General features: G+C 34.9%; 1 protein-coding gene across 1 annotated transcript; it reads left to right on the forward strand.

The window, feature by feature from the left end:
- The first annotated feature begins 497 nt into the window (after positions 1 to 497).
- On the forward strand, positions 498 to 22,928 carry LOC130051405 (uncharacterized). The gene is made up of 8 exons (XM_056153317.1): positions 498 to 706; positions 5,156 to 5,316; positions 7,501 to 7,704; positions 7,951 to 8,132; positions 9,063 to 9,237; positions 14,286 to 21,185; positions 21,336 to 21,503; positions 21,614 to 22,928. Exons 1-8 carry the CDS (start codon positions 498 to 500, stop codon positions 21,745 to 21,747), a joined length of 8,133 nt encoding a protein of 2,710 aa, XP_056009292.1. The 3' UTR covers positions 21,748 to 22,928.
- The last annotated feature ends 520 nt before the right edge of the window (positions 22,929 to 23,448 follow it).

The raw sequence follows: 23,448 nt of genomic DNA on the forward strand, positions 1-23,448 counted from the left end.
TTTTATCTGCATTTCTTAAGTCTCAATACGTTCTCAGCGCAGCACAATTTACACATATATCGTTTAAATGAAATCTGATTTTGTAAGCAGTCCACACAATTGTGTTCAGCTTCAAAAGAACCCGCATTACAAAGAATGCATGCATGACGAAATTCACAACTCAGTGATTTAACTTATTTTTGTATTTTATACTAAATTAAATTGATAGTACTGCGATGTATTAACTTGAAATTAAAATAAAATTAACTTTACATAAGTAAACCCCTCCTATTTTTATTGTGAGGCTAAACAAATATTTTAAAGCAAGCACGATTGGTTGAAAATATCTCCTCCCATTGTTTATGATTTAATGTTATATAAGTATACGATTTTCTCCACCCAAAATTATATGCAAAAAAGTCAGCTTACATATTGTAAATGGCACAAATATGACTTCTAGATATGTCATTATGTTAATAATTATTAAATTAGATGGGTTGTGTATGATATAAAAAGCAATGGATAGTGACGACGCCATTGCAATAGTAGGCATCGGTTGCAAATTTCCCGGTGCCGAAAATCTGGAAGAATTTTGGCGCGTTCTCGCAAACGGCGAAGATCATGTCAAAGACATTCCAAAAGATAGGTACGATGTTGAAGCGTATTACGACAGCGATCCAGATGCTCCCGGAAAATCGTATATCAGAAAAGCCGGTCTGGTATCAGGGTGAGTCCCCAATTTTACATTTTGACTTTTCAACGAAGATAATTCGTCTTCATGCGTTTGATTAATCAAACTCAAGGCTAAGATGTCCATCCTTAATTTTGAATCAAGTATACAGTAGTTGACTAGAGTTGAAAGCATAATATAATTTGAAAACCTAATCGTATATTGTTGTCTAATGTACCGTTTTCCTCATGTCGTACATGTCACATTTTGAAACAAATTTCTAGCAACTGCTATGCCCTAACATCCAGTGACAATCCATCGGCAAATTTATTTTAAAGGAAAAAACGAACTACCCATGGAGATAAAGTAAATAGCATGTGGATTATATAAGGAAAAAATCAGATTATTTTTTAGCATTTTTATATTCTTAAGTTTATAATTTCTGTTCTTAACAAATTAAATCTAGAAATTATATTACTATTTAAACGAAAAAAAAATTTATTTGCGTTTCCTCGATAGGCTCTGCACGGTCAGTTCTCGTCCTCTGTTTTTATTAACATTCCGCGGAAAATAACGCGGAGGAATCTGTTATATTCAATTTTCATAATAATGAAAACATAAAGTTTCATAGTTGAAATTTCATTTACGTTTAAGTCAAATATACTCACTTAAATGTTTTATTATTTGGAATAAAATGTATATATTTTGTTTTCATACGCGGATTTAGCGGAACCACATCTGTATATTTTCTTCCGATCATTTCGCTTGATCAGTCACCGAAACACACATGTACATATACAAAAAATAGTACATCGTTTAGAACAAGCAAAGAAATCATGAACAGATATCCCTATATGAAAGAAAAACAAATGTTTCAACTATCAATACATAATAATGATATATGTAAATGATAAATGATAATATTGCTAAAATTGATAATTCATTAGTAGAATGACCTAATAATACATGTAGTATTGTTTTTCTTTTGCTAAGAAAATGGTCCGCTTTTCGATTCATTTCAACTTCATTCTCATTACTTTCACGTAATGTAATTCAACGATAATCCAAACTTGTTATAAAAGTTATAAAAGTATAAAAGCTAATCATAATTGGGACTTTTTTTTCAGCGCAAAATTTTGTGTGACTCGGACTCGAATATAATAATATATATCGAATAGATAGTATGCGCTGATTGAAACATGCATTGATAAAATCATGAATGAAATAAAGAATTTGCGTTCAGAAGATTTAATTCTAGTTAATTTTCGGTTCGCACCTTTGTGTAAATACTGTTGACGCGTGGTGTTATGGCGAGCTTTTATAGCGCGGGAGAGACAGAAAACAGATGATGAATTTAATACAGTCATCTGGTTCAAACTGATGTATAGCAAATTGTTAAGATAATGTATTTGCTGCTTGTGAATTAGAATGTTTATGAAATAAAATATAAGTCTCATTTCTAAACATACATGAACCCCTGATTCTATTTTTGAGTTTTATCTTTTATTCTAAAATGAGTGTTAAATTTCTAGTAACGGTAAGGACTATGAATTGTTTAGTATGTAAATGTCGAGTCATCAAGAAGATGGTATGAGCAGAAAGACATGCATTGAATCTAATTCTGATTCAAAGTAGAATTACAACAGGGTAGAACACTATTTGTTTCAATTTAAGTCCAGTTTCTTGGCAGATTTACTTATACATGTACTTGTAATGAACAGACCTTGAGGATGCATGAAGTCCAATATCTCTCTTATAAGTTATGAAAATCTTTATCATGCTATCAGGCGTTGAAGAGGTTGTATTTTAAACGCAGTACTTTGTATTGTTATGAACTCTAAGATTGAATAGAAAAAAGTATTTAGTTCTCTGATCTAGTACACAGTGTAGAATTTTAATGGTACCTCTTTGTCGATATTTTACAGGACATGATCGGTAAGCAATCGCTGTTGATATTAAAAGATTTTATAAACCCGTGAAATCTATTTTCCATGGAATGTGATTAACATTCATCTTAATGTTAAAAGTCAGTTTTGTTTTCACGTTTTACCAATATTTCTGATAAAAGTATTTTTTCTATGGTGAACATGTGGTACACCAGTGCTGCCCCGTCTTTTCAACGGATTTTGCTTATACCTTGATTTTTACATGTTAACCAAGGTTATCAAATGAAGGTAGATACATTTTGATATATATATTATCTTTACTTTTCACTGATGATTCGGATTGAAAGTCCTTATTAACCAACAAGGCAAGGGGTATAATCAGATATCATGTCCAATTTTGTTTGATACTTATGTTTTTACCACTTTAGTATTCTATTATAGAATATGTCTGAATCTTGTCATTGTTCAATGCATTATGCAACTATTAATCAAAATCTGCCAAAATTCAAATTGTTAGTCATGTAATATTTATTTCCTTTGCCTGTTGATCATAAATAAATATAAATAAATAGATATGAATATAAGGACCCCATTGGAAATAAGCTAATTTAAGCTTTTATGAGTTATCATTAGGTTCTTATATCATCATTTGTCATGTTATTCATACAGTTACTTATTCTTTAACTGTTATAACTGCATAGTGCTATAGATTATGCCAGGTTTCAATTTGTTATTTCAAATTTATAATCATGACATTCTGTGATATATTATACCTGAATAAAATGAAATGAAATAAACGTAATATATTTATAGCTTTGAAAAGAACAGACATTTTATGACTTGGACACCGGGCACTTTCAGGTTGTCACTTACATGAATTATGGAGATAGACTTAAATCAATCGATGAGACGTTTTCGTGTGTTTAAAAGGTTATTAGACTATTCAGAAAAGGTAGATTGTGTTTGTCCAATATTCCCAGTTAATCTTCCGTGGTCGTAGTTCGATGAACAGGAATGAAGATTTTCAAGTATTGGCAATATTTGTGTCAGCTTTGTAAAGGTCTTGACAACCTTTATAGAAAATTGAGCGCGTTCTTAAAGAACGATGTACCGATAATATATCAACTGTCTACTCGTCTATAAAAGTTTTCTTGATATAACATTTATTCATATGACATGAGTCACCTTACCCTTTTGGTATCAATAGGTCTGCATAGTACCAAAAATAAAACTGAGTAATGTCAGATGACATTTCTAAATGCATATCTAAATGCATTATGTTTACTTGATTATAATTATATGTTCTTCATATCAATAAGATATTTCCGTATCAATATCTACGTACACAAGGAAGTGCCTGTCACAAAGGTCCGAGAAATAATAAATTCTACGATCTTATACTTCTAATGGTGTACCAAGATTGTCTTGAACTTCGACATCTTCCAATGATCTCGAAATAACAGTCTAGTACTCTTGGGATAGGGATGGGTGGACATGCACACTAACGCCTTCGGTATAAATTATGCTTAAAATCACAACTTTCATTATACCGGAAAAAATCCAACTCAGAGAAATTCTTTATTTGTATTTGAATTATTAGACCGATTGATTTTTCTGTGATACTTTGATTGAAATAATATGAGATTGATCACTGTTCTCTATCTTCACCTTTCATATTCATGATAATTATGTAATTGATAAGAAATACATGTGTAAATCTTATACGGTACCACTTTTGATGCACCAGATGTGTCTTTGCCAACCCCAGGGGTGCCCCAACTGGACCCATTTCATTGCAAACACTTTATCTAATATTGATCTATCGGGAATATTCGTACGAATTAATGTACATGTATATCATTTTGGTATGACGGATAACTCGTATACACATGCTTACATAATTCGTGGTCTCCGCCCAGTTATACCATATCTATAACGTCATTTGAAGCCATACATAGTTTGGTGACACCAGACAAAAGTAAACAGATTATTGAGGAAATGAACAACATAGGAGTTTCTCAAGACGGAAATAGTTCCTGTCAGGGGGATTAGAAAATCATGCTAACTACCGTACAATTATATTTTTAATTGTTTTATTATCGAAAAATAATGGTTCCCCTGGAGCAGAAGAATTAGGAGACTTTGGTCTTGTATGACATTTTGCTCACCTGATCAGTTGATGTTGACCAGGCTTCGTTGACTGTTTGCGACTGATAGTCCTAATCATCTAGATCTGCTGCATTATTAATGACCAATATATGTATACACACACACACACACACACACAGATATATATATATATATATATAAAATTCAAATAGAAAGAGTTGATATCACACAGTCAAAATAATTCAATAAAAAAAGCAGGAAAATATACAGTTCAATAAAAAAAAGCAGGAAAATATACAGTTCAATAAAAAAAAGCAGGAAAATATACAGTCAATAAATATATATATATATATATATATATATATATATATATATATATATATATATATGATATACGACTGTTCAAAACAGGGATATCCAACGGACAAAAATCAGTCGCATTTTCCCGTGTAAAATGTAAAACTGCGATTACACATGTAGTTAATAGTGAAATTTCTATCGATGTAACTAGAATCAACGAATGGGACAAGATGTTTTTCGGAAAAGGAGATAACGAAGCCAAGAGGATGGACCCCCAACAGCGATTAGTGTTAGAGTGTGTATACAAGGCCATGGAAGATGGTGGGATCACTAAAGCAAATTTGGATCGGTCAGAAACAGGTGTCTACATAGGTACGTTTCTTAATTCCTTTTGTAGAGCAATGCTGTTGACAAAGAATTGCAAGTAACCAAGAATGTATGTCAGTGCCGCAATTGTGTTGTAACAGGTTTCCTTTTACATTTCTATTTCATAATTTTTATTCTATTCATTATTTATCTTTTTAACAATTATATTTCTTTAATGTTGTTTTAACACTTTGATTTGATTATTGTAACAATTCAATTACATGTAGATTGTTTATGTTTATGATATTAATTTGAAAACAAAACATTTACAATAAAAATTCATTTTAACATTTCGTACTGTTTCTAATTTTGGATTAACAATTTTATTTCATTGCATTCCATCTAACTGGTTTAACGTCTAACGATTCCATTTTTGTATTTCTATAGCTTGTAATTTTAGTTCTAGATGATTAACAAATCCATGTTCATGTAAAGAGAATATAACGAACAGTGATCAATCTCATAGATCGTATAATGAATGTAGAATTAAGAGTAGGGCAAATACGGATCTCTGGACACATCAGAGGTGGGATCAGGTTCCTAGGAGGAGTAAGGATGACTTGTTGACCGGTCACACACGCCTTGACCACTATATATTGATCAGAATAAGGGAGTAATCCATAGCCAATGAACGGCCCAGCTCTTGGTATGAAATTCTTCAGACAACATTCAACCTCATGACATGTTAAGAAATAAAATCCTAAAACAAATCCGAACTTGTTACTGAGTTATTTTTTAAAAGGTTATTGACAAGGGAGTGTGTTGTTGGTAACTCTGATGAACATCATATTCTGTTCAAGTACATTTAGGATTTCTGGATGTTTTCTATGCGTCATATCACTTTCAATTTTACTTTTATCTTGTACCCGGTACTATATCTGTGACTTGACCTTTCGATATATCGATAACGTTTTATCTATTAGCAATACTCATTTTCATCCATACATGTATGTCGATTCGATATATTTCTTTGAACTCGAAATCACAGGGGACTTCACATATGTTTCGTACCTAGACACTAAAAGCAATATTAACAGCAAATTGACAACTCCACTTTATGACAAACGGGATGATTTCAGCTTCTCAGCTTCTCCATCGTCAACTTCCCATATTTATGTAGCAATATCCCTTTATCACCTGCATATGGTGTTTATATCTCTCCAACTGATTCGATATGCAAGAGCTTGTTCTGCATATCATCAGTTTATAAATCGAGGCAGGCTACTGACAAACAAGTTGATGTTACAGGGGTTTCTAAGTATCGTTTAAAATCAGTATTTCACAATTTCGTTTTGGTTATCTAGTTTGCCAATACAACCTATCATTGTGTCAAATGGTGTCTAACGTGTTTCATACCCATTGTTAAACCGTTCTTACACACTGATTTTGACTATGGATTACTCCGTTTACCTGATCAAGATATGGTGCTCAAGGCGTGTGTGACCGGTCGGTGGGGGATACTTCTAATTCTAGGCACATAATCCCACTTCTGGTATATCCAGATATCCGTGTTTGCTTGTTATCTTCACCTCTTATATTGTTATATTATAATTTAGGTTGAATTTATCAAAGAATGGCGACGGCGCTAGTCTGGTTTGATTTTCAGTTTACGACTACCGACCGTACATCATAGATCCAAAAAGCACGTTGTGGCAAGGAACTCAGAAAGATTACACTCCAGCCTTCTTTGACATTTTGATTCCAGGACGGCACATCTTATCATCATCATCATTATTATTATTATTATTATATATATATATATATATATATATATATATATATATATATATATATAATGCATATTTTTACAAGCTGCAAACAATACTTTGCAATCACTATTTCTTTTGTGAAACTTTACTCGCACTTATTTGTCTACCCCAAGCTTTTCACATAAAATATATAAATCTACTTATTCAAAAATACGTAAGCTAACCATTACACCACTGCCGTTCCTCTCTACTAGCGGATAAATTTTATATATATATATATATATACATGTGTGTATACATATATAAAGCACAGCATATAATAACTTTAATTCCCTGTATAAAACAACTATAATTATATGGGCTTTGGTATAATCTTTAGGTAAAGAAAAGCATGATTAAACATATAACTTACCACAATAGTATTTTTGTTAGATTCATAATTCACTACAGATTGAGGTGAAATATTTTTACACTTGCATAGGTGTAATGAACGGGGAGTTCGAAGCTCGTTCCATCGAGGATATTAAGGTGTTGTCCAATTATTCCGTCACTGGACTTAGTAGGAGTGTTATATCAGCACAGGTTGCCTACTTTTTAAATTTGCATGGTCCAGCTCTTACATTAGATACTGCTTGTTCGTCATCCCTTGTTGCAATCCACACAGGCGCACAGGCAATAAGAACAGGTAACTTCTAATTTCTTTATGCAAGTAATAATTATTGTTTTGCTTGTATTTGGGTGTAGTTTTAAAGTTGATAAATGTTTACACATGTAAGATATATCTGATTGAATAATCCTAATGTCAAGCCGACAGAGAAACACAAGACTTTAATTATATCGAACTTTTGACCGACCAGTAAAGAATTCAGTATTATGTACAACATTTACTCTTAATAACCATCAGTTACAATGACATGCTTCTATATTCAAGGAGAGATAACTCTAGCAATATGTGGGGGTGTGAATGTTCTTCTGAGTCACATGATGTCGATAGTATTGTCAAAGGCACGGATGGCATCACCTACAGGCAAATGTCACACTTTTTCAAAGAATGCTGATGGATACGTCAGAGGGGAAGGATGTGGAGTTGTCATCCTCAAACGTCTTGGCGATGTAGGATTTAATTTTCTACTCGAAATAAATATATGTCCTGAACGTGATGGTTTCTCTTCACTATTAACATCTCTCTCTCTCTCTCTCTCTCTCTCTCTCTCTCTCTCTCTCTCTCTGATGTCTGCATTTCCCCATCATTCATTTCAACTTTTGAGGTACATCACGCATTATGATATACATTGTAAATATTTTTGCAATTATTGGAAATTTAGCATGCCTTTTTATTGTACTTGTGAATTTCATAAAAACAATTAACAGAAATAAGAACAGGATAAGTCACAATTTAAACATTCGTTATGAGATTCCATGGTATGCAAAAACTTGCTTCTTCCATGCATTTGGTTCAAAATGGACTGCTTTCCAAAAAATGTCTTGTTATGAATTGCAAATGTGTGCTAAAGTATCACCCTTCGTCGCGGTGAACTTCAATATTTCGAGATTTAAATTGCAAAGAATTAAGAGTAATAATAGTTTGTTTTTCTTTTTTAAATTTCCTCATATACTTACAATTTGAAATTTGTCTACGTTTAGATGCCCTACATGTACTTTCACTTTGAGATACTCTACAATTACTTTCACTTTGAGATATCTTGCATGTACAATATACTATCACTTTGCGATATCTTACATATACTTTCACTTTGAGATATCTTAAATGTAATATCATTGACACACCCTCGGTTCACGGAGGGTGTGACCGGTCGATAGAGAATCCGTATTCCTCCTATGCACCTGATTCCACCTTTATTACTTCCAAGGGTCCGTGTTTACTCAACTCTTGACTTCGTATTCCTTATAGGATTATGAAATTGATCACTGTTCGTTATCTTCACCATTTATTATAGGGATGAAATCGCAAAAAAATTCAACCGTTACACGGTATGTGCTTTTATTTTGAATTTCCTGCATATGCTTCCACGTCTATTTAAGGCTATTCGTGATAACGATAAAGTATGGGGAACCATTGTCACCGCCTGCAATCAAGATGGACATGAAAATTCACCAATTACAGCGCCTGCAGAGAGTCAGCAAATCCATCTGTTAGAGAAGATTTTCAACAAATCAGGAATCGATCCCGGCAGCGTGCAGTACATTGAAGCTCATGGTATGTATCTTATCCGTATATAAAACTTCTACAGACCAACGCAAAATCCGACAGCTACAGATATGTTTACATTTCTATTGCTTTTGCTTTTGATAGTCATTTCCTTATGAACGTGTTGCAGTTGTAAACAATGGGTATGTGAATATATAATTACTTGATAGATACTAGTACGTTTATCTAACGGCTGGTAATTCCGACCGAAACGAAAAGTAAGTAGTATGTAAATACAAGAAAAGTAAGTAGTATGTAAATACAAGAAAAGTAAGTAGTATGTAAATACAAAAAATACATTTAATTTCTGAAAATAACTCGCTCTATAAAATGGATGCCAGCGTAAAACGTTTTTCAATAAGTTAGATTTATTTCTTAAATGCATACATACATACATACGTACATACAAACATACATACATACATACATACTTACATACGTACATACATACATACTTCTACCACTATGACAGGTATGCATTGAAAACGTAAATTACTTTTATAAGAAATCAACCAACAGTGAAAAACTCAGTTGTACTTCCACCCATTTTTCAAAGCCTTCCTTTAAACAAACCACAATTACATAAAGAAACATGTATTCCCAAAATTATGCATGAATACATACAATGTTAGAATCATATACTAATACACATTGGACTGATATTACAAAACAACATCACAAGTACCATTAACACTAGCATTTTTACATTTTTTATTCATTCAGTACCACTGTATAAAGCAACATATGCAAGGTAAAGATAACGAACAGTGATAACGCTAAACATATATCTAAATAAGAATTGAATACGAATACATGTAACGCTAAAACTGAATAAAGCTACATGTAGAACAAGATCTGCATACAAATACATATTACTTTGATACTACATCAAAATGCATGTTACCCTAAAATGTCACGGAAATGGTTAAGATAACGAACAAAAATACAACATAGAGATCAGAGTGAACACAAACCCCTGGAAACACAAGAGGTGGGATCAGGTGCTATAGAGGGGAAAGCATGGAAATACACAAGTAACAATAAAAATATACTACATACGTAAACATAGATAAATCTAGTACAATTACATTGAAATTCAAGTCATTTAGATAAATGCAACAACAAAACTACCTACAAAAGCATGAAGCATTAAAAACTCTATGCAGATAAAAGTAACTCAGACATTACGTGAAATGACGAGTAAGGTAAGGAATTTTTCGAATATTTCTTTTAAAACGGAATCATTTTGATATGTAGACGTTAACGAGATAAAACAAAATCACACCGTTGTGGCCCTGAACACCAGATAAAGATGATGAAAAATCTGGATTTATACATAAACTGACAAACAAGCTATATATCCTGAGATTGCTTTGGACAATCATGCACATGTATAGAGTTTATGAGATTGCTCACTATTCGTTACCTTCACATTTTTCATGACAGTATATTTTTTTTTCAACAGCTGTTTTAGAAGTAGCGATTCTCTTTTCAGCTGTTGAAAAATTCGACATTTCAAATTCTATATTTGGTGTATCCATAGTTCCGTGTTTGCCCTACTCTTAGTTTTGCATTAATTACAGAAATTATGCGATTATCATCATTCCTTATCTTCACTTTTTTCATTTTATAACTTTTTAGGTCACCTGGGTAAACTATTGCGATTGGTCAGCATCCGTCGTCGACCGTCGCGCGTTAACATTTGAATATTTTTTAATTATCCATGGTACTACCATTTCAATTCTTTTTAAATTTAGTAAGAATCATTTTGGGACAAGGGTGATATGAATTGTACATTTCGGGATTCCTGCACCCCGGGGGCCTTTGGGACGGGGAAAAATAATGATATCGATAACTAAACTGGTGGGAAAATGTTTATGCTCAATTAGTGGCGGAAAATCAACACATAATCGCGCTGTTTTACTGCCATCTAGCGCAGGTCCTAATATGGTTGCATTTTGAATCAAAATGCACATGACATGAAATTGAGGACACAAATGCATAATATAAAAAACAAGATCTGTTTGTGAAACACAAATGCCACCGATAATGGCCAATTTCAAAGATGGTCAAGGTCAGAACGACAAATATCTTGGTACCTGTAAAAAGATCTTGTCACAAGAAATGCCCATGTGTAATATGAAAGCTCTAATATTACCATGTAGAAGTTAAATTGTAGAATGTCAAATTTTTAATAAAAGTAGGTCAAATGTCAAGGTCAAAAGGTTTACTACCCACAGAAAGGTCTTGTCACAAGGCATACTCATGTGAAATATCAAAACTCTAGCACTTACTGTTCAAAAGTTATTAGCAAGGTTAAAGTTTCAGAGAGAATGACATAATTACAGAATGACATACAGGACAAAAAACAATATGCCCCCGATCTTCGATCTCAGGGACATAAAAATCTAACCGAACACCAGCCAATCATGTTACTAGAATTACGTTTCAAAATCTATATTCCACAATATCTTTTATACAAGTATTGAATATGCCTTACACAACACAAAAGTACGAAATACTCATTACACAATACACAAATACTAAATACACAATACACAAGTACTGAATACTCATTATATAATACACAAGTACTGCATACTCATTACATGATACACAAGTACTGAATACTCATTACATAATACACAAATAGTGAATACTTATTACATAATACACAAGAACTGAACACTCATTACATAATACACAATTACTGAATACTGATTACACAATACACATGTACTGAATACTCATTGTATAATACACAAGTTCTGAACACCATATACACAATTACTGAATACTGATTACATTATACAGAAGTACTGAATACTTATTACATAATACACAAGTACTGAATACTTATTACATAATACACAAGTACTGAAAACTTATTACATAATAGACAAGTACTGAATACCCATTACATAATACTCAAGTACTGAATACTTATTACATAATACACAATTACTGAATATCACTTACATAATACACAAATACTGAATACTTATTTCAAAATATACGCATTACAAAATACACAAATACTAAATTTTGAATTTTGCAACTTCAGAGTTTTGACTTTATGAAAGGTTCAAATTAGTCGAATTTTGTAAATACAACGAATGTAAACTCTTTCATCAGTAGAGGTAATTTTGGAGGCATTTGAAATCTAAAAATACATCTTGTTTTAAACGGTTGCTGAATATTTAGAATTTAGCTTAGATATTCAGAACAGGAATTTTATCTAGCTTTAATAGCACTTGGGTTAGTGGTTCTTTTGTGTCACACTCAGGTGACCGATAAGACCTGTGGGTCTCATGTTCTTACTACCTGATTGATTGTATCTTGTTTAACGTCTCTTTTGAGAATTTTTAAATCATGGAGACGTCACCAAGATCGGTGAAGGGCTTCAGATTTAGACCTATGCTTGGCGCTTACGGCCCTAGAGCAGTGGGGATTCTTTAGCGTGCCACACCAACACCTACGGTACATCATTTTTAAGGTCATTTTTGAGTACCCATGACATCCACACCTTCTGCGACACGGGACATCCGTTTTTAAGGTCATCTCCGAGGACCCGTGACATTCACACCTGATGCCAAGCATTTGGCGATGGAACTGTCACTTTCTGTTTTAACGTCTTAGGTCTCTCGCGGCCGAGATTCGAACCTAATCTACCGCTCTAGCCTCTAGAATACCGCTTCGGTGTGTTCTTATTGAAAATCTACACTTCTAGAGTATATGCAGTGAGAAACTGGCTATTTGTTTCATTAAATTCATTCAAATCAGTTAAGGACCGTACATTTCTGTTGAGCATTAGGTATTTGAATACAGACTGAAGAGACATTATTTGTCGAAATGCGCATCTGGTGCATCAAAATTGGTACCGTATAAGTTTTACATTATGACCCCTGGGTCGAGGCCTCTGCTGGTGGACTGTTAGTCCCCGAGGGTCTCTACAGCCCAGTAGCTAAGTACCTCGTTACTAGCTTGAAAATACGGATGTATATTTAATTGCTGTTATAAAATTCAGAAATTCATTTCAAAATTAAGGATTATCTCCCTCATGCATAGCTCTTATCCTTGGACGAATTTGGCTCCACTTTTTTGGCACGCTGTTTTTGGCTATATTTAGCTCGAAAACTTCATAGTTATTTCGGATTTCAAAAATTTCGGTTGAGCATCACTGAAGAGACATTATTTGTCGAAATGCGCATCTGGTGCATCACAATTGGTACCGTATAAGTTTTACGTAAGACATTTCAACACTTTACACGACCATTCCTCACGATTGATTAAAGAATATACTTCATGACAATATATGCAGCTGCTTCATCAACAAAACTGGAGAAATGAAATATTCACATCTAGTGACCAGTCATTCAAACAATACTTTGATAAACACCACTCTCATTTCATGCACAAATACCCTGAAGATGAAATAAAGAATATGCTGCAGTTCCTCATTGACAATACATTCGTAGTCTTTTGTGATAAGGTCTTCCAACAGTGTGTTGGAAATCCCATGGGTAAAAATTGTGCTCCTTGTTAGTTGACCTGTTTTATATTTTTATGAAGAAGAGTTTATCAAAAGTGTTTCATACCGATTGTTTGGTCGTTCTTTGCAGACTAATTTTTGACAACGTATTACTCCGTTAACCTGATCAAGACATAGGGCTCATGGCGGATGTGACCGGTCGAAGGGGAACGTTTACTCCCCCTAGACACCTGATCCCAGCTTTGCTATGTCTAGGTGTCCATGTTTGCCCAACTCTATATTTTGTAATAATTTCTTATAAGAGTTATGAGATTGATCAATGTTCGTTATTTTCACCTTTCCTACCAACCAATAATACATTTTCTTTTGTTTTTGATAGCGACATTCCCAATATTAGAAAACACATATTCACCAACAAAGACATTTGAAATATTCAAAACTTGATTTAGATTTCTTCATTGACAGAATTGCTATCTCTGTAATACTAATGAGTTGATTTGATTAATGTTGATCGATACAGAAAAGAGAATGGCGCTTTCTATACGACCCCGCTGTTTGATTGTAGGAACTGGAACCCCTGTTGGTGATCCGATAGAAGCAAACGCTCTTGGAAAATTCTTTGGATCACATTTTATAGATCGTAAAATTAAAATTGGGTCCGTAAAAACCAACATCGGTCATCTTGAATCCGCAGCAGGTGTTGCTGGACTCATTAAAGTTCTTTTGATGATGAAACAAGGTTATTTTGTACCCTCATTGCATGCCGATGAGCAGAATGACAACATTCCATTTGAAGAATATGGTTTTACAATCAGCAAAGACCACTCAAAATGGAATCAAAGTCCTGAAGGCTGTCGATTGGCATCGATCAATTCATTTGGATTCGGAGGCACAAATTCACATGCAATAGTATACAGCAGCCAAAGGTTTAACAGATTGGGAAAAAGCGATAAAGAGTCAATGTCTGAAGTTTTATTTCCTAGACGCAACGCTGTAGTATTATCTGCAGTAACAAGGGATTCTTTGCAAAAAATGGTCCACGACGTGAGAGAAAATCTCACTAGTATGTCTTCACTAGAGGATTTATCATATACCTCTATTTTTTGTAGAGATCATTTCAAATTTCGTAAGCTGATACTTACGGACTCCAAAGAAAATCTTCAGAAGCAGTTGCAAACTGTTTTAGAGCAAAACGAACAGACCCTTTCCCCAGTGCCGTCTACAAAACCTCAAATAGCATTTGTTTTTTGTGGAGTGGGAACTACATGGACAGGAATGTGTTCAGAAATGATAGATGTAAATCCAGTCTTCAGAAAATGTGTGCTTGAAATTGACTCTCATTTGAAAAAGCTTGGTGCAAGCATTACCATTTATGATGCATTTCAAAATAAAAACGAGGATTATACGAATCCCATTTTAGCTCACATTGCAATTTTTGCCACTCAATTAGCACTTGCGGAGTCATGGAAACACGTAGGGATATGTCCATCAGCGATCGTTGGACAATCTGTAGGGGAGGTGGCTGCAGCATACGAAAGTGGGGCATTGTCACTTGGGGATGCTGTAACAGTGATTTATTATCGTTCACTTGCTCTGTCTACATGTCAAAATGGTGCAATGATGGTCATTCGCAATTGTGCAACTGAGACAGTTAGTCTAGCATGTGCTAAAATTCAGAAAAATTTTAGATGTAAATTGAATGTTGCAGTTTACAATAGCACAGAATCATGTACTGTGTCTGGAGATAAAGAGGCTCTGGAAAGACTGAAAACATATTTAGCAGACGACACAGTATTCATACCCCTCAGGACACCTTGTGCATATCACAGTCATCATACCAAAGACGCCAGTAAGGACCTGATTGGTATGCTACACAGTATTAAACCAAATGCGCCATGTATTCGAACCTTTTCAACAGTTACAGGAGCAGAAATAAAATCAGACTTTGCGTCTCCAGAATATTGGGCATTGAATGTTTCACAACCTGTATTATTTATGCAATCGATGAAGTCAATCAAGGAAACATTAGACAAAACAATATTTGTAGAAATAGGACCTCGACCAGTATTCCAGGCACATTTTTCTGCGGTGTTTCCGGAAACAGATGACATTATTTTGCCATCCATGAACAAGATGTCAGAGATGAAAACATTTTCAAACACATTGAATAAAATTTTCGAAAAAGGGATACCTCCGATTTGGAAAAATTTCACAGCAATAAATGGAAATCTTTGCAGACTTCCAAGGTATGTTTTCAGCAAGAATGATTGCAGCATTAAATCGGATATCAACAAGGGATTAACACAAGGAAATGATCAAGAAAATTACTCTGGTCGTATGATTCAATCCACAAAGGGGCCAAACTGGAAATTCAGTGTGTATATCTCAAAATTGAATACGCCTTTCGTATACGAACATATTGTAGATGACAGGATCATTCTGCCAGGCGCTTTATACGGAGAGATAGCACTTGAAATCGGAAGAAATATATGGAATGGAAATGTTGAAGAACTCGAAATATCATGGCGAATTCTGAAACCTTTGGAAATAGGTATGACAGAGGAGAAGTATCTCCCTATTGATGTTGACTTCCCATCTTCTTTGGAAGTTGAATTCAAAGTACGAGAAAAAGAAGGGTCTAGGGTATTGGCTGAAGGGACGGTGAAACATGTGGATCAATCGAAGTCAGAAGTCGTAGATGTTGCAAGCATTGACGGGACACTTGGAAAGCAAAAATCAAATAACGAAATCTACTCATTCCTGAATAGATTAGGTTTCAAACATGGTTCAACATTCCGAATAATATCGGGGATTCAGTCATCAACAAATGACAATCTTGCGGAAATAATTTTAACAAAAACCGTTCAGATGGAATTGCCAAGAGCTTGTTTCCATCCCGTCATCATTGATGGCATGTTTCAGTCATGCTTTAATCCAACACTGAAATTCGAACTCGGAAAACAATCTCGCATTCTACCTACTGGGGTAAAGAAATTCACAGTTAAACAATCGCCGACAAAAAAGATGACATGCTTTTCAAGATTGATGTTACATCAAAATTCAAAAGTAATATGCAATGCATTACTTTTACGAGAAAATGGGACGATTGTAGCAGAGATGCAAGGTTTCGAAATGAATATAGTCTCTGGTGAAAATGAAACCGAAAAGCACTTCCTTGAAGAAAAATGGCAACTCACTGATATCCCAAAAGGAGAGCGTTCTGCAAATAGACCAAGTTTGATAGTTTCATGGGACGAACAAACAATGATAGAAGCTAAAACAGTTTTTTACAGAATATCCACACACTTAGAAACAGTCAACTTATCTTCCAATCTCCAAATGAATAATTTTCTTTCAACATTGCCTGAACGTAAAGGTGTAGATTTATATTTCGTTCCTGGCTTCGTCACTGTTGAAAGTTCTGAAGATGGAAACCAAGTGTTACAATACGTGCAGAAGTCAGCACACCTTCTTTTGACAATATTACAGAAGATCGACCTTGATGCAGTGCGCTTATACATCATTACAGAATGGACACAAGGAGGAGAGGAGAGAGAGGTGTGTGGTGTCTTTGGATCGGAACTATGGGGTATCGGTCGTTCGTTTCAGTTAGAACACTCTGACTTTAAACTTACAATGATAGATCTTCATGGAAACTGGCTAGACCTTCAAAATTCAATTGTATCCACGATTTGTTCTCTCGAAAACGGTACAGAAAATATTCTCTCTCGGGAATTCATTATCTCATCGAAAGGAGTATCGAGAGCTAAAATTCAACATTTCCCATCAACATACTTTGTCGATGATGTGAAAACAGTTGACCCATTAACAGAAAAACACTTTTCTGTTCGAACACGATCCATATCAAACAAACCTTCTTTCTTTTTGGTTCCAAACCTAGAAAGTACGAACAACAACACCAATGTTTGCAGCGTCTCCATCGACAAAGTGTTGCTATGTTTCAAGAATTATGGGTATCCTTCCCCAAGTACAATCCCAGTGACAAGGTACTGGAGTCACAGTCTCGACATCGGACATGACGTAATGGCTTGTGAATTTACCGGACAATCTTTGAAAAATGGGAAGCAAATTGTTGGCTGTTCTCTCATCAATGTAGCGTCTTCGGTAGAAGTTAACAAACTCTGTATCTGTGAATTGCAAGATATACCATTTTACAGGATGGGGATGTTTTTTAACACTGTTGTTGCAATGTCCTTTGCAGAGAAAATCGAAAAAAAGAAATATGTTTACGTTTTACATGACAAAGAACATGAGGATGTAGCAGCAGTTTTGAAAGCACTACTTCAAAAGAAACACTGTTTAGTTAAAACAGAGGAATTTCATATTTCGAATGATAGTCAAGATCCTTCAGCCTCTGTTCTTATCGTGTTGACAAAGCAAGTCACGTGCCCATTTGAATTGATCATTCGGTTGTTTCCAAATCTTCAACAGTTACTTAGCATCAAGGGCCTACTACCACTTTCTACAACTCTAAATGATCCAACAAACTACCCACACATAGAATCATATGTTGTAGATATATTTGACATATTTGAGCAAACAAAAATGCAAAATCAGTTTAAGCGAGCAACACGCTTGATACTCGAAATAAAAGATGTTGCTTCTAGAATCCCTCAACACGTTTCAGAAGGTATTTTGAATGTGTCAATCTTGAGAGAATCCATAAAAATAGAAATTCCAAGTAACATGTTGATAAGAAAAGACTCGGCATACATTGTTATTGGTGGCCTGACAGGTCTAGGATGGGAAGTGACAAAATTATTGGCTGCTCGAGGGGCAAAGATAGTAATTAGCTTATCTCGACGATTTCCCTCTGAGGTAGAAAACCGACGAATAGAAAACATAAAACGTATTCGAAGCACATATCTCTGGCATAAGAAAGTTGATATAGCAAAGAAAGAAGATTTAGATTGCGTTTTCGCAAGACTTCTAAGAAATCTTGGAATCACAAAGATCCGTGGGATTTTTCACGGTGCCGGTGTTCTACGAGATACACCCGTGAAGAGATTGACAACCGAGATGTTTGATGTTCCGCTAATTCCCAAGGTATTGGGCACGTGGAATCTTCATCGAGTGACAGAAAATATGGATTTGGATTATTTTGTTATGCACTCCAGCATAGTTTCTCTTTTGGGAAATAGAGCTCAGTCTAATTATGCTGCAGGGAATGCCTTTATGGATGCATTTGCTCATTATAGACGCTCGATTGGCAAAGCGGCACAGGTGATCAACTGGGGATTGTTGTCTGTCGGAATGGGAGCGGATCAAAATATTCAGGCTATAAATGCAATGAACGGATTTTATGCATTGTCAAAGCATGAGATAGTTAATGCAATGAACTGTGCATTGATCACAAATAAGGTCCAATTTGCGGTTGCAGACTTGAACACGTCTTTATTAGGAAGAAAATTTGAAAAACATCTTGAGTCAAGTCATATTCAATTGCATGACGGACATGCAGATTTAGTCAATGCGCTTCCAGAACACATGGAGAACAAAGATCAGTCACTTCAGTCATGGGTTGACGTTGTGAAGTTGTGTGCCGCATCGATTTTATCAGTTGACCAATCGGAAATCAAAGATACATCAATCCTCCTTGACTTTGGATTGGATTCCCAGAAAGCAATAGAGCTGATCAATTACCTGTTTGAATCCAGTCAAATACGCCTACCTGTAGTTTATCTCATGACGGGAAAAAACACCGTTACCGACATCGCTGGTTACTTCCTTTCCAAATTAACAAAGGAGGATGCAACATGCGATGATGATTTTATTTCTGAAAGTCCGTCAAGTTTAGAGCTACATTATTTTGATTTGTATGAGAGCGATTCGAATAATCCGCATTTCACAATTACATTAGACTTCACTGTTTCTTGGGAGCTGAATAGTGCAGAAATATGGAAGACATCCCTCTTGAATTTGATTTTAATCAATCCAGAACTTCGAACAATATTTCAAAAAACGGAACCGGGACAAAAGCGTGCTGATAAAAGAAAATTAGTACTTGACATTGAGGATGTCTGTTTCGATTTCTTCAAAGTTTCGTCAAATGATGAACTACAAAAAGTGTTCAAGGAAGTATCAAAGTTTGATCCACATGTTGACATTCCGATAAAGGCTATGTTTTGGAACTCACCTACTTGTGGAGCTTTAAGGTTGATATTGAATCACTGCTGTATAGACAATGGAAGTGTTTCAACCATTGTTAAAGATCTTGGGTACATCATGAAATATTATATCATTCATCGATGTTTTCCAGAGGTGACTGCCCGAGAGTCGTTGGATTCAGCGTTGCTAATAGAAAAACGCATGAGAGGAGAAGTGGACGAACTTAAATCTTTCTGGAATACAGAACTTTCAAAATGTAAGAAATCACAAAGTTTTGAAGTCCTTGAAACATCAAAAGAGACATTTAACAGCACAGGTGGAGTGCTAATGCAGCGGCAGAGTGACGAACATAAGTTAGGCAACGTCACAACGAAGCATTGGAGTGGTGATCATAACACAAGCAAAGTAATCACCAAGCATTGGAGCGGTGATTACGTCACAAACGAAATGATCACAAAGCACTCGAACGGCGAACAGAAGACAACTGACGTCAACACGAAGCAGTGGAACGGCAATCACGAGTCCAACAGCGTCATCACAAAGCAGTGGAACGGCGAACAGAAGACAAGCGACATCAACATGAAGCATTGGGACAGTGATCATAATACAAAAGATGTTAACATCAATCACTGGAACGGCAACCAAAAGTCAAGCGACGTCACCACAAAGATTTGGAGCGCGGGTCAATTTCAAAACCTGGAAGATACCTCGAAAAAAGGCAATTTCTCCCTATTTTCTTTGTTTTGTACCGCTTTCCAATTGACTCTTTCTAAGCAATTACAGTGTCAAAGAATATGCGTTATTAACGCAATCGATATGAGGCTACATTTTCCGGAATTTCGCGATCGAATAGCTTTGTGTGTTAATTACGTTCCCATGGTTTCACCAGATTTAACAAACCCAGAATCAACCTTGCACACAGTTCTGACAGAAAACAAAATAATTATCGTTGACGGAATTTCAAAAAGTATTTTCCCATTCAAACACACAAAGGAATTGCCAACTTTCAGAAATGATATTCACATGACTCACTCTATAATAATGGAAGACTTGACACTTTGGAAGGATTTCAACTCGTCACATATCCGTTTATCAAACTTTGGTGTGGAACAGGACTCGACGTATGAAACGTGTCTTAGTGTTATAATTCACCCCACAAAGTCGCTGGAGCTTCGATTAAGGTACTCAGTCGAGAAAGTTGGAAGATACAATGCAGAGAATATCCTCGAAAACATTGAGGAGCTCCTTTTAAATACTGTATCCAATCCTGACATGAAACTTCACACTTGGCAGCCATCTTGCAAACAGGAAAAGGCAATAGAAGGTTTACCACATGGTAAGTATCACACATTGTTCGCATTGATATGGCTTTATAAATGTGATGTAAATGTACATAACTGTCATTTGGTTTGCTTTTTGTTCGATTTTTGTTTGTTTTGATTTATATGATGTTTTGTGTTGTGGCTAGATTCTCGTTTCTTTGCAGTTTACTTCTTTCTGTGCAAAAAGAACGGAAAACCCAAGAAAAAGAAAGTTCTTATACAGCACAATCCTGTATTTACATTGGAATGGGGATCAAAGCAGAAAACACGTGTAGCTGCGTCAGATATAAAACTAATCACTGGTGCTCAGCTCCCAGGGAACCATGCAGAGGGTATATCTATTTATAGTCTTAACCTATGAGACATTACTTGTAATTGTGTTTATAATATAATATTTTGATATCTCATTACCTCATGAATCTTCAATATATTTTTATCATAGATTTACATGGTATTCATATAAAAACATCCCATTCTGAAGTTCGCTTGTTCACAAAGAATCGAAGACATCGTGACGCCTGGATCTCTGTTCTGAAGAGGAAACGGACAAAACATTTTGAGAGTACGGACTTGTGAACTAAGAACATTTTGATAGTACCCACTTGTAAACTAAGAACACAAAATGAAATTTTCAAGAGTTTAAAACATTTGGTACGACAGTCAGAGATGACCTCTGTTTTTACACACCTCTGTCAACATTATTCTGAACTAACAGACAGCTGCTGTGGAGGAATGTTACGTTCGGACTTTGTAAACGATGCTTTGTAATGCGTTTATGTCCGTGTGTATTAATTTATTTGTGTATTATTATTCACTTACTATATCTATAAAAATAAGAGTGGTGATTAAACATTTTTAAGATGAGCACCATATCAATGCAAACCATTTTTAAGGGGAATAAGCAAAATTTGGACAGGTGGTTTTGGTATTATATACTTTTATAACCTCTTCTATCGATCGTGGTGATCCGTCTCGCTACAAGGTCCTGTTAAATTTTAAAGTCCTGTTAAGGTTATTAAACTTCACAGCCTCCAGGAAAAATACCCACGACTGATTAAGTGCTAGTTTTCTGCTATTTAAAGTCAGAATATCTTATCCCAAAAATTTAAGAATAATTGTAAAAGAATATATAGTTGCAATACTAATTTAAAACACAAATAGAAAGAGAAATAATATATTACATCAACTTTAGTTATGAAGAATACATATAATATTATAAAGTTAATCAAAGATAAATTAGATATTTTCTTAAATTTGTCAGAGTATAACATTGTATCATAAGCCTGTAGTAGTTGTAACACTATTATACATAGTGAGAGGGAGTAGAAGTCAATAATTAATTTAACTGTTCGATTGCGAGTTTATATTGACTGTTAACAGTTTTGATTTAACGAGATATAATTATGATTTCTTTAAAATGTCGATGAGCAATAACGACCAGGATGTAAAAACCTGATATATTTACCGGTGATTTGATTTGAACATATTTTATTGTATAAGTGCATAATATACAAACGGTTTGAACACAAAGTCTTTCAACTTCCGGGGTTCTCGCCTTAATTATTTTTCAAATATCATATTACCGGTGTATGCAAGATATGCGTATTTGCATGTCGGAGATATTTACAGGTACATCAAATACGGTGAAAAGGCAGGCCTTTTGATTAGGTCATGTGATGAAGAATGATATTATTGTATATCTTATTCATGATCATATTTATGTTTTGTAATTTGTAATACATGTATATACCGAAACATTGTTGTACAGGTTGAGGGGGGGGGGGGGGTCCATTGGAGCACTTCCTCTACCTGTCATTCAATAACTCTGTACTGAGAACAAATGCAAGAGAAATAAAAGAGATAAAATGACAGTTGGTATTATTGTTACTAAAGATCGTAATTAACTTTCCGTGTAAAGCATCAAGTGAAAAGCGAAGATATCGAACAATGATCAATCCCACAACTCCTATAAGCAATACAAAATAGAAAGTTGGGCAAACACGGACCCTTGGATATACCAGAGGTGGGAACATGTGTCTAGGAGGAGTAAACATCCCCTGTTGACCGGTCAGACCTCCGTGAGTCCTATGTTTTGACCAGATAAACGGAGTTATCCGTACTCAAAATCAATGTGCCAAAAACGGCCTAACAATCGGTATCAAACGTGTCAAACATCATTTGACCCAATGATAGGTTATATGAGCAAACTATCAAAAGTTGTCTCTATTGTGAGTTCCCATAATCTTCAGCACTAACGCTAGCTAGTGACCTCTTTTT

The sequence above is a fragment of the Ostrea edulis genome, chromosome 2 (assembly GCF_947568905.1).
Source record: "Ostrea edulis chromosome 2, xbOstEdul1.1, whole genome shotgun sequence".
Taxonomy (NCBI): domain Eukaryota; kingdom Metazoa; phylum Mollusca; class Bivalvia; order Ostreida; family Ostreidae; genus Ostrea; species Ostrea edulis.